This window comes from Coptis chinensis, chromosome 2, assembly GCF_015680905.1.
Source record: "Coptis chinensis isolate HL-2020 chromosome 2, ASM1568090v1, whole genome shotgun sequence".
NCBI lineage: Eukaryota > Viridiplantae > Streptophyta > Magnoliopsida > Ranunculales > Ranunculaceae > Coptis > Coptis chinensis.
In genome coordinates this window covers 62,527,654-62,541,785 of record NC_141457.1, presented here as the reverse complement: position 1 = coordinate 62,541,785, position 14,132 = coordinate 62,527,654, and the positions used below count along the sequence as shown (strand labels likewise).

Below are 14,132 nucleotides of genomic sequence, written 5' to 3'. Positions count from 1 at the left end.
GACTTATATTTGAAGTCCGTCAAAGACAAATATGAGGAATGTGGCCTAAACCAAAAAGAAAAAGTGAAGGAAAGAATACTAATGCCATTTTTATGTACCTTAATCAAACAATGTTTGGATGGCCATTTTGCTGAGATGCTATAGTGATCTATATACGATAGCCTTTACAATGTTATGCATGTGTTAATTCTCCACAGAGCCTGACATACCACGCGACATTCCTATAAATATTTTGATAATAAATATGTTCACGTCAGTAAGCAATTTACTAACCCATAACCATATCTAGCTTATCAATAAGCTTCAATTAAGAGTTCGGTTTAAACTCCACATGTATTCCTTAACTACCTCAGGTCCTTCACAACTTAAATAGTTTATTCCGATGATATTTGAGAATATCCGGTATGTATATAGTATTCTTTATCCCAAGAACTTTATAAATGGATCTTGCTTGAGATTATCCACAAAGTGAATTAAGAGGCTTATTTGAAGTCACGTAGTACAAAGTTTAAAATCCTCATGGAGATGAAGTGTGAGAATCCAATATTCCATTATGTGCTCTCTTTTTGGAAGCATAACATCTATCTCCCATTCAATCCTGCTAGTGGACGTTCTTCATCTCACTTACATGATGTGCATGATTAAGGAAGGGTAAGCAGTAATTAAACTAACATTAAAATTGATTTTTTTAATTAAACAATTAAATCAATTCAATTGACACATAGATCAAAACCATGAGAAACAATAAATTCATAAGAACAAAACTTGCCTGAAAATGAAGCTTATATCGAAGAGACTCTTTTTACATTTTTTTATTTGATAAGACTGGTCATGATTATCACAATTTTATCAAATTGTGTAACATACTATAAAAGCACCCTATATAAGGATCCCCTTCTTACAACTACAACACCTTTGGCTAAGTGGGTTAACTAAAACATTGTGAATTTGAGTTACAACGGTCATAAGTTAATTTCACTCTCAAGAAGTAAAACCATTAAACCTAACAAATGACTTCGGTTGTGTTTTATCTTTAATTTACTTGGGTAATTAAGTCAAGTAGCATCCAAAATATTGAACCACTTCAAAATATGGTTTTGTCAATACTCACTTCGGATATAGAAGGTGAAACCATTTGTAAGAAGGTTCATAAAAACCATATACCGATATTTCATTTATTATACACGATAAATGTAGAATGCTTACATTTGTAATGGCCTGGTAGGATTGCAAATATGATTTCCATCAGTTTGAACCGCTCCAAAAAATTCTGCAACCACGATAACGAACAATAGGAATCAACACTTACAATTTGAGTTACAAATATATTCATCAGATAACAAAATTCTTATTTCATGCAGAAGCATCCCATTATAGTGTTACATTATATTGTAAAAAAAAAAGGGAGTGTTAGTAACAATTAGATGCATATGCATGGACACACTTAATAATTAACATTATATTCATATAATATATCAAAGCAAATAGATGATCATCATCTACATATTAGATAATCAGATTCGTGACACAATGTTTCCATACACACGTGGTTAAGAAAAAGATTATATGAGTAGAGAATCCTCATATTCGACCTTTCGTCGATTTATATTTTTTATTTTAAAAAAAAATCTAGAGATTAGTCAACATTTTATACACTTAACACTGCAACTTAAGTGTATATAAAGAGAAACACAAACAATGACAAAATGGAGATTACCCATGCCACCGATTGCATATGCCGTGTGATCTCGATCTATGGCGATGAAGAAGATAACTGCAGTGACTCCAAATCATATTCAACCAAAAATTCCAACAATCAAATATAATCAACAACTTATTTCAAAAAAAAAAAAAGCGGTCATAATCAACATCGAAAGTTGAACAATAAAATTGTTATTGATCTTATAAACACAGGTTTTAGTCCCTTAGAAACCTTGTCCAATGCAATTTGAATTTCAGGCCACTTGGGGTTGCAAGTAAATGTGGTGAAAATATCAGGAGTTCCAGCCCATCTGGAAATGGCTATGGCATCCTAATAATTTTGAACCATATATCTTGGACCACCTATAGATGATGGTAAAACTAATCATTTGTCATTATATATTCATTTTCAAAGGTTGCAAGTGAGTATTTGGGATTTAATTTAACTTACTTGTAAAAGACGATGGTAAAACTAATCGCCTACCAACAGATGCAGGTTTAGTGTCCCCATAAACAACAGCATCAACCAACCCTTGGTTGGTATAGTTCAACACGAATCGTATGTTGGTTATTTCTAACCCACGAAAGCCTCATTTCCTCAGCAGCAGTGTATGCATCAACCCAAAATTGTTGCTTCAATCGACCACCTATAAATATTGTTAGTCCTTCATTTGCTCTCATTTGCATTCTAAAAGCATAATACTCTCTCATGGTAACATGTTGTCTATTACCAACTTTACTACCATTTCTGTATTTGATTTCAAGCCTATACCCATCAGCTCCATCAGGAAATAAGAGAGGGTATTACATTGACATAAAACTTGGAAAAGTATCATCGATTCTCTTCAAGTTGTATCCTTTCTTGTCAACAACAACGTCACGGTGACCTTGAGATTCATCTCCATTACCAACAATGAGACCAGCTACCTCATTAGAAGTTGGCAAGTTGTATACTCTTCCGTCAGTCTGTCTTGTACTAATGGGGTCTTATACTAACATCAGCGATTTCAGATTTTGTAAATCTATCTCCGCCATTCTCAGAACTCTTAGCTATTTCATTTGTTTTCATTTAACATTTCAATGAGTCCCGCTATAATGTTTGGATCCAACGGTTTTTTTTTCTTTTCAATCTTTTTACTAAAAGAGTTCAATCTGTTTTGCATTTCATTGGCTGTATCATATACGTATAATTGGCCAAATTTAGGAATCTGACCTGGCATAAAGAAGAAAAACAAAATAAACACGTAAAGTACATGTAATGACAAAATTATTAAGAAAAATCAAATGTCAAATTATTTTCTCCATTGTTCATTAAAGAAAATTATACATACTAAAACAATATAATATTTTGCACTTTATTTGTTGTATACATGTATAACTGACCAAATTTAAAAGGCTAACCTGGAATTGGTAGCAAGGTTCCAATTTTGTGATGATTCTGCCCACTAATCTTATAAACATATGGCCTCTTTCCGTTGTTTATTTTTTTATCAACCACTCCTCCAGTTGATGTGAAAGCAAACATCGAGTTATACGCCCATATATTTTCTCTATAATTTGCTGATCTTGTACCATTTTCATAATCTAGTAGTTGGTTTAGGAATGGAGGTGCATCAGCCAGAACAGGAAGTTGAACTTTTCCATGTAGGCAACATATTCCAAACTTTGGTTTTTTGGTTTGTCTTGTTCGCCCAACCCTTTCTTCATACCATAATATTGCTCCACAAAACGAACACACACAGTTTGGTTCTCCAAAATTCCATGCTTCTTGAAAATTTTCTGTGTGAAAAAATAACAAAATAACACAGTTAAAATTTTTACATTCTAAGTATCAAAATAACATATATTTAGATTCTTACTTGTATGTTCACTTTCTCTAAGCATCATGTCTTCATATGAATTGCTATCTTCATCACCATCTGATTCACATCCATTGATTTGTGAATAGTAATCATCATCTCTGAGCGAATCAAAACAGTTTCTTTTTCTCTTGAGGTCTGTTTTTTTTTTAAATTGGAATTTCTTTCATTAAATCCTTCTTTAGCTAATTTTGCAAATCACCAACACCTAGAGGTCTATTCCTCTTTTTTGCTAAAGAAGACATCCGATTAGATCGATTAAATTTACATTCTTCTTTACTTAGTACTGGAGTACTAAGAATTGGTTTTTTTGCCGAACAATTTTCAGGGTCAAATACATTTGGTGTGTGTTTGTTAAATTTTAACTCATGGAAAGGAAAGGAAATAAAATGGGTGGTCCACTATGGAATGGAATGGAATGGAATGGAAAGGAAATAATTTTAAATGGTATGTGTTTGGTAAACTGGGGAAAGGAAAGTAAAAACTAGGGAAAGGAATAATCATGTTTGTTTGCAAAAGCTATGGAAAGGAATAATTGTATTGTTGAGTGGAGTGTATTAGTAGTAAGTTCTTATTTATCTATTTCCTTTCCTTTCCTTTCCACAAAAATTTCAGGGGTTAGCTAAAGACACAAAACCTTTTCCATTTGTTTCCATATGGAAAAGCCCATTTCCTTTCCATGGGTAAACAAACGCCTTAAAAACTATGGAAAAGGTGGACCACTTTTATTTTCCTTTCCTTTCCATAGTATTTCCTTTCCTTTCCATCATAACAAACACACCCTTGTTCTTGATCTTCTTGCAGCTCTAGGTTTAGTTGTATTATGTGCTGCTTTGACACTATTTGTAGTACGCTTTGTTGTCCCTCTTGCAACCATATTAGAACTGTAAGTTGCATAAGACATAAAATTATTATAAGAACTACTAAAATTTACTAAAACAAATATAATAGCTATCAATAAAAGCATTATCTATTAGTTTTGTATGTTTGTACATGTTGAACAGGCTATGTTATATCTGACCCAAAGCAACAAAATAATGGCAAAGAGGCTTTAGTCCTACTATCTACCCTTGATGGCATATCACAATCAGTAATGGGATACATTCAAAGAACAAAGAGTGTCTCTTGTTTCTCTCTGAAAACTAAAATCTTCCTGTTAGAAAATGTTTGAGTTGTTCGATTGTGGTTCACTTTTAATCCGATTATCAATATTGTAACAATCTTGGTACCAATTAGAATCAAAATTCAAGTACAAACTATTGGATTGCGATTTGATAATGATGAACGCAGTTTGGAAAATAGTAGAGCGATTTCTAATTTAGCAGAGCATGCTTTGTGTTTAATCTCCTTCAAAATTGTGAAACTACGGTTTTGATTTTGGAGCGATGGTAGTAGGACGGTATTGTGGCATTTCTAAGTCCCCATCTCCAAGCAAAAAAAAAAATCAAATCAAACATAATATAAACAGTAAGAAGAGTACCTGATTTGGTGAACAATGTACAGGTTTTGGTTGAGTATAGAGACGGTAAGGAGGTGTTTTGGTTGAATATGTATAAATGAATAGTAGATTAGGGAGATTAAGCAAATCTAGGGAGGTATTTATAATTATTTAGCATTTTTTTTTTTTTTAGGAGTCGTTCAATTACTACATGATTTGTATATAGATAGGAGATAAGGCATGATTTCGTAGGAGGCTCAATTATTAAGTGATTTGTATATATCTTAAATTAGATTTTTTTTTTTTTCAATTAGCTAGAAGTTATTGTATTCCAAAAGGAGGCTACTTCTTGGTCTATATATAATTTTCATTGGGTATAGAGCAACTATAGTAAGTTAGTAACTATATACACTTGTAAAAATAAATTTTAAATGAGCAATGGACGTAAACCATACATTCTTTTATAGATTTTAGAATTGATATATTGACTATAAGAGAAGGTAATCTTGATCAAGTTTTTCATGGGCACAGATATATCATACACTTTAATTTTCTCGATGCCCATAGAAAATAACATATGTTTTGACGAACATTGAGATGAGCAAACTGAACCTTTGTTATCTCGGCAATAACAGGTTTTGTCCGAGCAACCCATATCTACCTATGTTTGCCTTCATGAGGGGGTGAAAGCATATACATGATTAACTACTCAATGGTATGCATATTAATTTTTGGTCTGGTCTCGTGGTGATAGGAAGTTACTGAAATCTTAATTGAACATTTTGTAGCAACTCTGTGCCTCTGCGGTATACATTCTAGGCCCTGGCATATCTCTAACAGGGGAGCTCACGATGTATGGGCCCATAGATTAGCTGCACTGGATGCGGAACAATGAGCCTGTTTAATTTTGTTGTGTAGGCAATGGTTCTTCAGAATTGAAGTCTGCTGCTATGCGTATGTGAATGAAATTAGTGATCTTCTTGGACGTATTCTCATCTATTTAAAGAGACCTACTTAGCCAGGACTGCTGCTTCAGCAGCATCACTTTCCTTGGTGGAATTTGCAAATGTTCTCCCAATTTGACTATTTAGACAACGCCTTACAACCTGGCAAGCCATCTCATTTTACATAGCATCCCATAAACCGTCGCTTGCTAATATGACAAACTCGTCTTTCTCCGTATGCTCTGTTATGCTGATCTCTGGTACAGAAATCACATACAATTTAAGGTACTGATCGCCTACATTCATCATATTTAGATCTTAGTTACGTTCAGAAGATAGCATAAACAGCAGGAAGTAAGACTAATTCCATTTCTTAAAGGATAAATCATTGGACATACCTATGGATCGAGAAGTAGCAAGCACTCCTAGTACTCTATAACCATTCCAATTTATGACTCTTCCACCAGCGGCTTCTACTCCTTCCATTTCATCTAGTCTATCAGGCTGCAGAAAGATGTTTCCCACGCTTGGAGTTAAGAACTTGTAAATAGTTCACAAAATAAACACACATTTTATTTTCAAAGTGAAAAGTTTTACATGATGCATCAAAATCTAATAGTCCACAATGGAGTCATGATGCCTTATCATAAGCTAGCATCGGATGCATCGATCGTGAAGGAGATAGAATCTGATTTTACTGTGGGTGGTTGTAATTAGAACATCGGATTAAAATCATACTTGCAAGTATGTGCAACTGTTGCAGATGTTGATAATGAGGAATATGACATCCTGGTGAATGCTCTACGACAGATTGACCAGAATAGTGTATCTGCATCCGAAATAACCACCCCACAGGTTGGTGCTCAACAAACTAAACATCGGTCGACATCGACGCGACTTTCACGTCAGTTTGTTGCTGAACATAGGAACAACAGTGGGGTAATACTTTCATGAAAAATCATATAAAAACAGTTGAGCGATTGGAAAAAAAAAAACTATTGCAAGAAAAGCATACCTTGCAATAGAGCGATTGAAGAAGGAGAGAAGTGGAAGCAAGTCACTGCATCCGATATTGGTGCAAGAGATTGAGCAAACGTTAGGAATTCCAGCACAAAAAAAATAGAATCTCTAACACTGAAATCAAACAAAAAAACACCAATTTCAACCAAACAAACAGAAACCAAAGCTAAACCTACTTCAATATACCAATTTTTGTTATTAAGGTTCAGTTTGTGTTCCGCGAACTCAATAACCACTAAATGAAACTATAGCGGATAGGTTTTCGATTTGGTATTATCTGTGGATGAATTCAGGGGTGTGAGCCTGTGAGGTACCTAACACAGTATTAACAATTGATAAAGGTTTTATCCCTTGTTGTTTCTGTTTATCATCACCACATATTGAAGCATCATTACCAAAACAAAAACAACTATAACATTTATAAAGAGATCAAAAAAATAATAAGAGTTAGATCATCTTAAGTATATACATTGCTTCTCTAGTAGCTTGTTCAACCTATTTTTCATCAAATCATGTACTGAGATTATATATACTGCAAACACCTGGGAAAATAAAATAAAGATAAACATCTGGCAGGGCCTCGGTTTGTATATTTTTTCATTTATTTAGCAGGCGACTAACTTAAAACACAATGTATTACCTTGGAAAATTATCCAACTATGTGGCATCCTCGCTCATCACATTCACATAAAACATTAAGGAGAAACAAATCAACATCATAATAAAGAGTCTTGTGATCAAGAAACAATTTTGCCAAACAACACATATTCTGGCCATACACCTTGTTCTTCATGTAACGAACCTGCTTTAAGTTTTAGAGATCCACACACTATATCATTTCAAGCAAACCGTGGTTGAAAATCACAAAACCTACCAAACTTTAAAGGGCGCTTCATGAAATTGAGAAAAAATTCACAGAAATACAACTTTAGAGAGTCGATCATTGTTTTCTGGCGGGAAAGGGGAGAAATACCATGTCTCGATCTCATTTAGCTTTTAAATGGTGATTTGGACTTGAAAAACTGTTTCGTTAACATAATACACAACTTTTGAAATTAGTGACTTTTCGTCACTCATATACCTAGATATGCCACCAGAATTTTCAAATGGTTCTCAAAAACTCATTTGCAAACGAATACTTAGGCTTTTCAGGAAAAATTTAGTGGAGGGGCTAAATCCCATTTTCTTTATCTCTAACAACAATTCATGAAAACGGGCAGATTTATTACACAAAGCTCGAGGGCTTGTCATCAAGGACATTGAGATATTGGACTTAGGGACACCATGGTATCGCAGGATGGCGATGTTCGGTCCCAATACCCTTTCTATATTATAGAGCACCCGAGCAACCCGACTAAGAATGATGGTGAATCTATCATCTGTGGGTGCGAGGCTCTTAAGGAAATCGACAGATGGGACAATTCTCTTCTGTAAGCTTGATGTCAACAAATTTGAGTCCGTGGATAGGAGTTTACCCAGATTGGGTCTGAAATGCCAATGTTCTTGTAACATTCAAGCTTGGGTTTCGTTTTTTTTTTCGGGGAGAGGCTAGAAGGAGTCGAGGGTGGTAGGCAATGAGTTTTGAGATGTGGGCATCAATGAAACCATAGGATTTGAAGAGAGACGAACAAAGTTAGGTTTAGTAATTGTGGATTTCTTGATAACAACTTTTTGGAAGCTTTGAGAGTGATTCTAAGATTAACCCACACTTATTTATGAGGTAATCTACTGTGAAACTTGCTTTCTCCTCCTCATCATTGGGTTTTGGGAATCTGAATGGTGATGGTTTTTGGAACAAATACAAACAATGGCTAACTTTCGGTCTTGAATCTCTAACAATATTTCTGCATACATAATGAAATTGATGGAACATTGTATAAAAGTAAGTTTAGTTGACACTTACAGAATACGTTTCCATTCATGCCTGTTCTTCATAATCCTCTCTCAAAATGTGAAACTGAGCCTTAAACAAACCCAACAGACAGGCAGAGGGACACATTTGATTGATGGGTTTTAAAGGGTTGCACCGGTGCTACCCTTCCAACTGAAGTAAACCGTCCGCAGCACATTCTCTGTTGTTTAAAATCCAAAATACATAAATTTAATTACCACTTTGTATCTTCCACACTTATGCACTAACATTTTACAGAAGTGCAAACATGTTAAGTATGATAAGGACAACCTTCAAACTTAAATTGTAACATACAACCACTGAAATTGAAGATTATAAAAATGTGTAATTGATTGAACTGCCTGGAACGGCATTGGTGTCTTTTTCTTCGTTGTAATTGGGTGGTTTTAAAGCTTTAGTTTTTTATTTTTATTTTTATTTGGATAGAACTCTGGCTTGGTAGGGAAGAAGATAAAAGTGAGATGTAGGATGCGTAGGGTTTTTTGTTTTTTCCAAAAATTTCGGTGCTTTTAATATTATTGTTTTGAAATTGGGCAAAATTTCTATGAGATAGGGAGGTGAATATAATTTGAGAATAAACAAAGGAGATTTAAACAAATCTAGGGAGGTGTGACTAATTATTATTCCATCCAATTTTTTATGAACCAATCATATTGATCAAAGTGCAAAATACACTGATATGGTGAGGAGAGAGAATGTGCACGAGCTTTTCTATATATATATATAGATTTTTTTGACGGAAAAGTTGGGCCTGGATCCGCCCCTTATACTATCGGCGGGCTCTTTCAACGATATATATTTCAGTTAATTTACTGTGATTATGCCAAATCTCCAAAAAGTTGTGATATTTCAGCTAATTTACCAGAGATTGTGACATTTCAGTTAATTTAGTTTTTGCTGAATTATCACCCCCATTTGCCAGTTGTGATTCCAAGAATCTAGGTGTGTCAAAATTCCGAACTAAACAGTTGACTCCAGCTGATGATCCGCTACATCAAACTTTTTTCACCATCCTTCTTCCTTAAAAAAATTAACATGAAGAAAACCTTAAAATTCCCAAAACCATGACAAACAAAACATTAAATTCCAGACATACCCTTGAATCATGTACATACCAACTTCACACTTGGAAACCATTTCAACAACAACTCCAAACCTTAACAAAAACCCTCGACTCCTCAGATCACACCTCAAAACCTTATTACAACTCTTCCACTTCAACACCCACACCCAATGGTGCTCACAATACCAAAAGACCGTGTCTTTTCGATAGAAGTTTTTCTATTGATACAATTGACATGTCCAGATTGAACTTAATTGAAGATGGGGAGAAAAATTTAGTTAATAACAAGGACAAGTTTAAGTGGGTAGCTAGGAAAAGGAGACGGAGAGGGTCTAGGTCGGTTTCGGGTAGAAGTAGTGATAAGAGTGGGACTAGAAGGTGTTCTATTGGCGCCTCAGGGGCGTATGCCACGTGTTCGGATTTTCCTATTGCCGCTGGGACGGATTCTAGTGGGGAATTGTTTGTTAATGGGGATGTGAGTTGGTCGTCAGATGTGAGTGAGGCAAAGAATTCGAGGAAAGAGGGGAGGGAGAGTGGTGAGAAGGAGAGTTTGGGGTCTGGGCTTTGGCAAATTGGAGGTGTGGATGTTGGAGGGAATGAGTCTGGGTATGGGAGTGAGCCGGGGTATAGAGGGGATGCGGAGTTTGGATACGGGGATGAGTTTGATGAGGAGGAAGATGATGTTTGGGGAGAAAGAATTGGAGGTAACTAATTTTTATTTAGATTTAATTTACTGGGAAATGTAGTTGTCTCATTTGTGTATAGTTATTCTTCATGACTTGGATTCAGATGCATAGGAAACATAAAAATGTGATGTACTGATGTACATTTGTTATGGAATATGGAGTTTTCAAATTTAATTAGTTTTAGACAACAGCCTGATGGTAGTTCTCAAGGTACACCTTGTGAAGGATGCTTCAAATAGTAAAAGAAGAGACTTTTATTTGGTTTTTGTGCACATTGTTATTCCTGATTTTTGTCATGCCTTGTGGGTTATTTACTTCCGAAAGTTTTCATTTGTTGCATTGACATTCCCTCTTAGTAAAGAATTGTTATTTGTGGGATTCAAAAATGATTTAGAATGTTGGGTCGAAGACCGATCCTGGTGTTAAACCTTTTTGGACATGTCCATTAAACACATGAATTAATCTGTTCTCAGTGTAGATAAGTAGAATATTATCTTGGTTGATGGAGCTATGAAATTATTTTCCTTTTGTTTCCTTGGACCTGGGAAGCTCCTGATTAGCATGTCATTTTACGTTCTCAAACATGATTTTATCTCATCATGTTTGTGTACATTTACCCTTACTTTTGAGTGCCTTCAATTGGTTACTTAGTATATGCTTTGAGGGTCTGAAAATAAATTACGATAGATTCGAAGGATAGCAAAAGTTTAGGTGAAAGATACCTTACAATTGAGGTTGAGTGATAAAGGTGAATGCACAAGAAATGGGGACAATTTCTCCACAGTGATGTGCAGGCACTCAACATTGGGAAGGAAAAGCAAAGTAGGAGGCTAATTTGCATTTGTAGTGAAGAGTGCTGAGAGATAAGCATTTATACTTTTATAGCTTTTTAAATTTTAAAACGGCACATATCTTGATCCCAAATTGTTTTCTTCGTTATAATGAAATTATCAATTCTTGATGAGTTCAGTTTTGACTAGTGAATACCAAATTCTAAAAACAAAACTTAGCTTTCTGTGTTTAAGAGGCCTGTTGTACTTTATGTCAAGAGGAAAGCCCTTGTGTTTAAGAACTAGCCTGGAGAGTTGGTTACATGGTCTAAGAGCACATTAACATGTCACTAAGGCGTGCTAACGTGTCTTGAACATTAATTTTGATGGGGAGTGGTGTAGGCACATAGAACGGCTTGATATGTTCAACGTATCTGCATTGTGTTGTATCATGACAGATATTTTGAGAAGGAAACCAATAACCGGCCACTCCATTCTTCCCTCTCAAGAAGAGTAAAGCACAGATCTAGGAAAAAGGAGTTACCAAGTATGTGGTATAGAGCTGGTGCTTGTCACCAGAAGATTTAATTTTGGTTTTTATATCCATTAGAATTGGTTATTGTGTATCTGTCAGTGTATTGCATGTTGACGTAGGGAAGTGATGGGTTGATTTCTTCTAGTGTAAATGACTATGAGGTTACCTAAGGTATAGTTGATAAAATTTTGGTATTAAATTCTTTAGGTACTAAATAAATATGTGTATTAAACTCATAAGTACTAAACAGTTTGACAGTTTGAGTTATATTGAAAAAGTGTTTTTATGGTGGTCATGATATCAATGGTTTAAGGGTATCCCCTAAGATTGGATTACGTAGCTATGCAGTATTTGTAAAACATGTACATAGATGTATGTTTGTTCATATGAGGTAGCCCTTTGTCCCTTGCGATGACTGTCAGTATAGGTGGAACTTCAGTGTTAGGACCTGATGGAATATTATATCCTACACATTGTTAATTGTTAAACAACAATAGATGGTGATCTTCTCTTTTCATAGATTAATTTTAACTTCTGAAAATTATTATAATTTGACGATGGTGGTGTAGATCTTGTATCTTTCACCAATTTATGCTTTTTCAGCCGCAAACATGACTGATTGTGACTCACGTTTTCCTCTTTTCAGATACAGATTGTAACATGGAGATCGTTGGAGATGGCACTTTCTCAGAGCAAAAAGTTCATCACAGATGCAGGCGTAAGAAGCATGACTGGAGAATGGTTGGTATATCAAGGTAGCCACATATAGTGCTAGAAGTTCTAGCCTCCCCTGTAAGATCATGCAGTTTTAGCTCTTTTTCAGCAGTACTGTTGGTCTTGTCAATGCGCAGACTTATAGAGCTGTCGATCTCATGTACATTGATCATAATTATATGTACCATTTTCCTGTTTGACCATACGATTCCTTTTGGATTGTGCAAACCCTTTTACTAAACTTCGTTCATTCATGGAAAAATTGATTTCGCTGGTTTGATTGCTTGCAGTTTTGATGATTTGTATAACACAAATAAGAGTGTTTGTTTGATCTCAACAGATTAGCCCAGCTGCATGTATATTGCCCCTTGTGGTTTCACTGCATTCATATTGCCCCTTGTGGTTTCACTGCATTCATATTGCCCCTTGTGGTTTCACTGAGGGTAACCTAATCTTGGTACAAGTTGAGGTCTGAGGCAAAATTTTGAATGTTTCCTTTTCCTTTGGTTTGGAATTTGATAATCTAGGATTTCGGTTTAAAATATCTAGGTAGCAACTTGTCTGCAAGCAGGTCCTAACTAAAGCAACAGTCCCACCCAGAGCATCCTGAGGTAAACATTATAGAAGTCAGGGTTTGGAGGGTACTGGGTACACATCAACAGTGCTGCATGTATGGGTGATATAGTCATATATTGGATGTTTCTCTGGAAAAAAGATTGTGTTGGGTAGCCGAGAGTTAGCTCTACCATACTTATTGACACGTACATTGAAGTAGGCTATTAGTGGGTCCAGAAGTGTTTTAAAGCCTGCAAGCAGAAAGGTTTCTTCATTTTTGTGTGATTAGTCCTCCAAAATCCTGATGGTCCCGAATCATGTGCGTGTTAGAACAACAGTGAGATAATATACTGAGAATGAGATTGAATCCACAAAATCTATGCCCTTTTTTATCGCCTTGCGGCTCCCTCATTCTGTGAAAGCTGACTTTTAAAGATTTAATTTACAAATTTGAGGTCGGGTAAATGATCTTTCTGACCGATCTAATTCAAGTATAGTTAGAAGACTTAGAACGCATATCGCCCCTATCGCTATTGCATATTTGGGAAAATCTTTAGTAGTGAGGCAGATCACCAGTAGTGTGGTACTTGTAGCAGCGATTCCAACCGTTGCATGCCCCAGATAATATCGTCATCCGCTTCCCAACTCCAACTGACCTTCCAACCATCGATATTGTTGCTCGCTAATAGTAAAATATGTTATAGAAGGAAATGTTTGCATTTGGGTAATTACACTATGGCAAATATTTATTTATAGATTATAAGGCTATACCACTACTATTTCAACAACTAGTGACACTCTGGTACGTAGCATTTCGGTAATCATGCATGTGGCAATAATTTAGATTAGGAAGTTGGCATATCAACTCCAGATTCATTATTTCAACTAATGACCACTATCAGAATAAGCAGGGACTAGTACACTTGCTAATATTA

General features: G+C 35.3%; 1 protein-coding gene across 1 annotated transcript; it reads left to right on the top strand.

Annotated features, from left to right (window-relative positions):
* Nucleotides 1-9,802: 9,802 nt before the first annotated feature.
* Nucleotides 9,803-12,919, top strand: LOC147517048 (LYR motif protein). Its single transcript, XM_086589466.1, has 2 exons — nt 9,803-10,641; nt 12,575-12,919. Exons 1-2 carry the CDS (start codon nt 9,939-9,941, stop codon nt 12,685-12,687), a joined length of 816 nt encoding a protein of 271 aa, XP_086445592.1. The 5' UTR covers nt 9,803-9,938; the 3' UTR covers nt 12,688-12,919.
* Nucleotides 12,920-14,132: the final 1,213 nt, after the last annotated feature.

Bases quoted from the DNA above. Each gene is read 5' to 3' on its own strand.
- LOC147517048 (XM_086589466.1), top strand. From the start codon at position 9,939: ATGACAAACAAAACATTAAATTCCAGACATACCCTTGAATCATGTACA. The intron at 10,642-12,574 runs GTAACTAATTTT...TCCTCTTTTCAG, and splicing joins TTGGGGAGAAAGAATTGGAG to ATACAGATTGTAACATGGAG.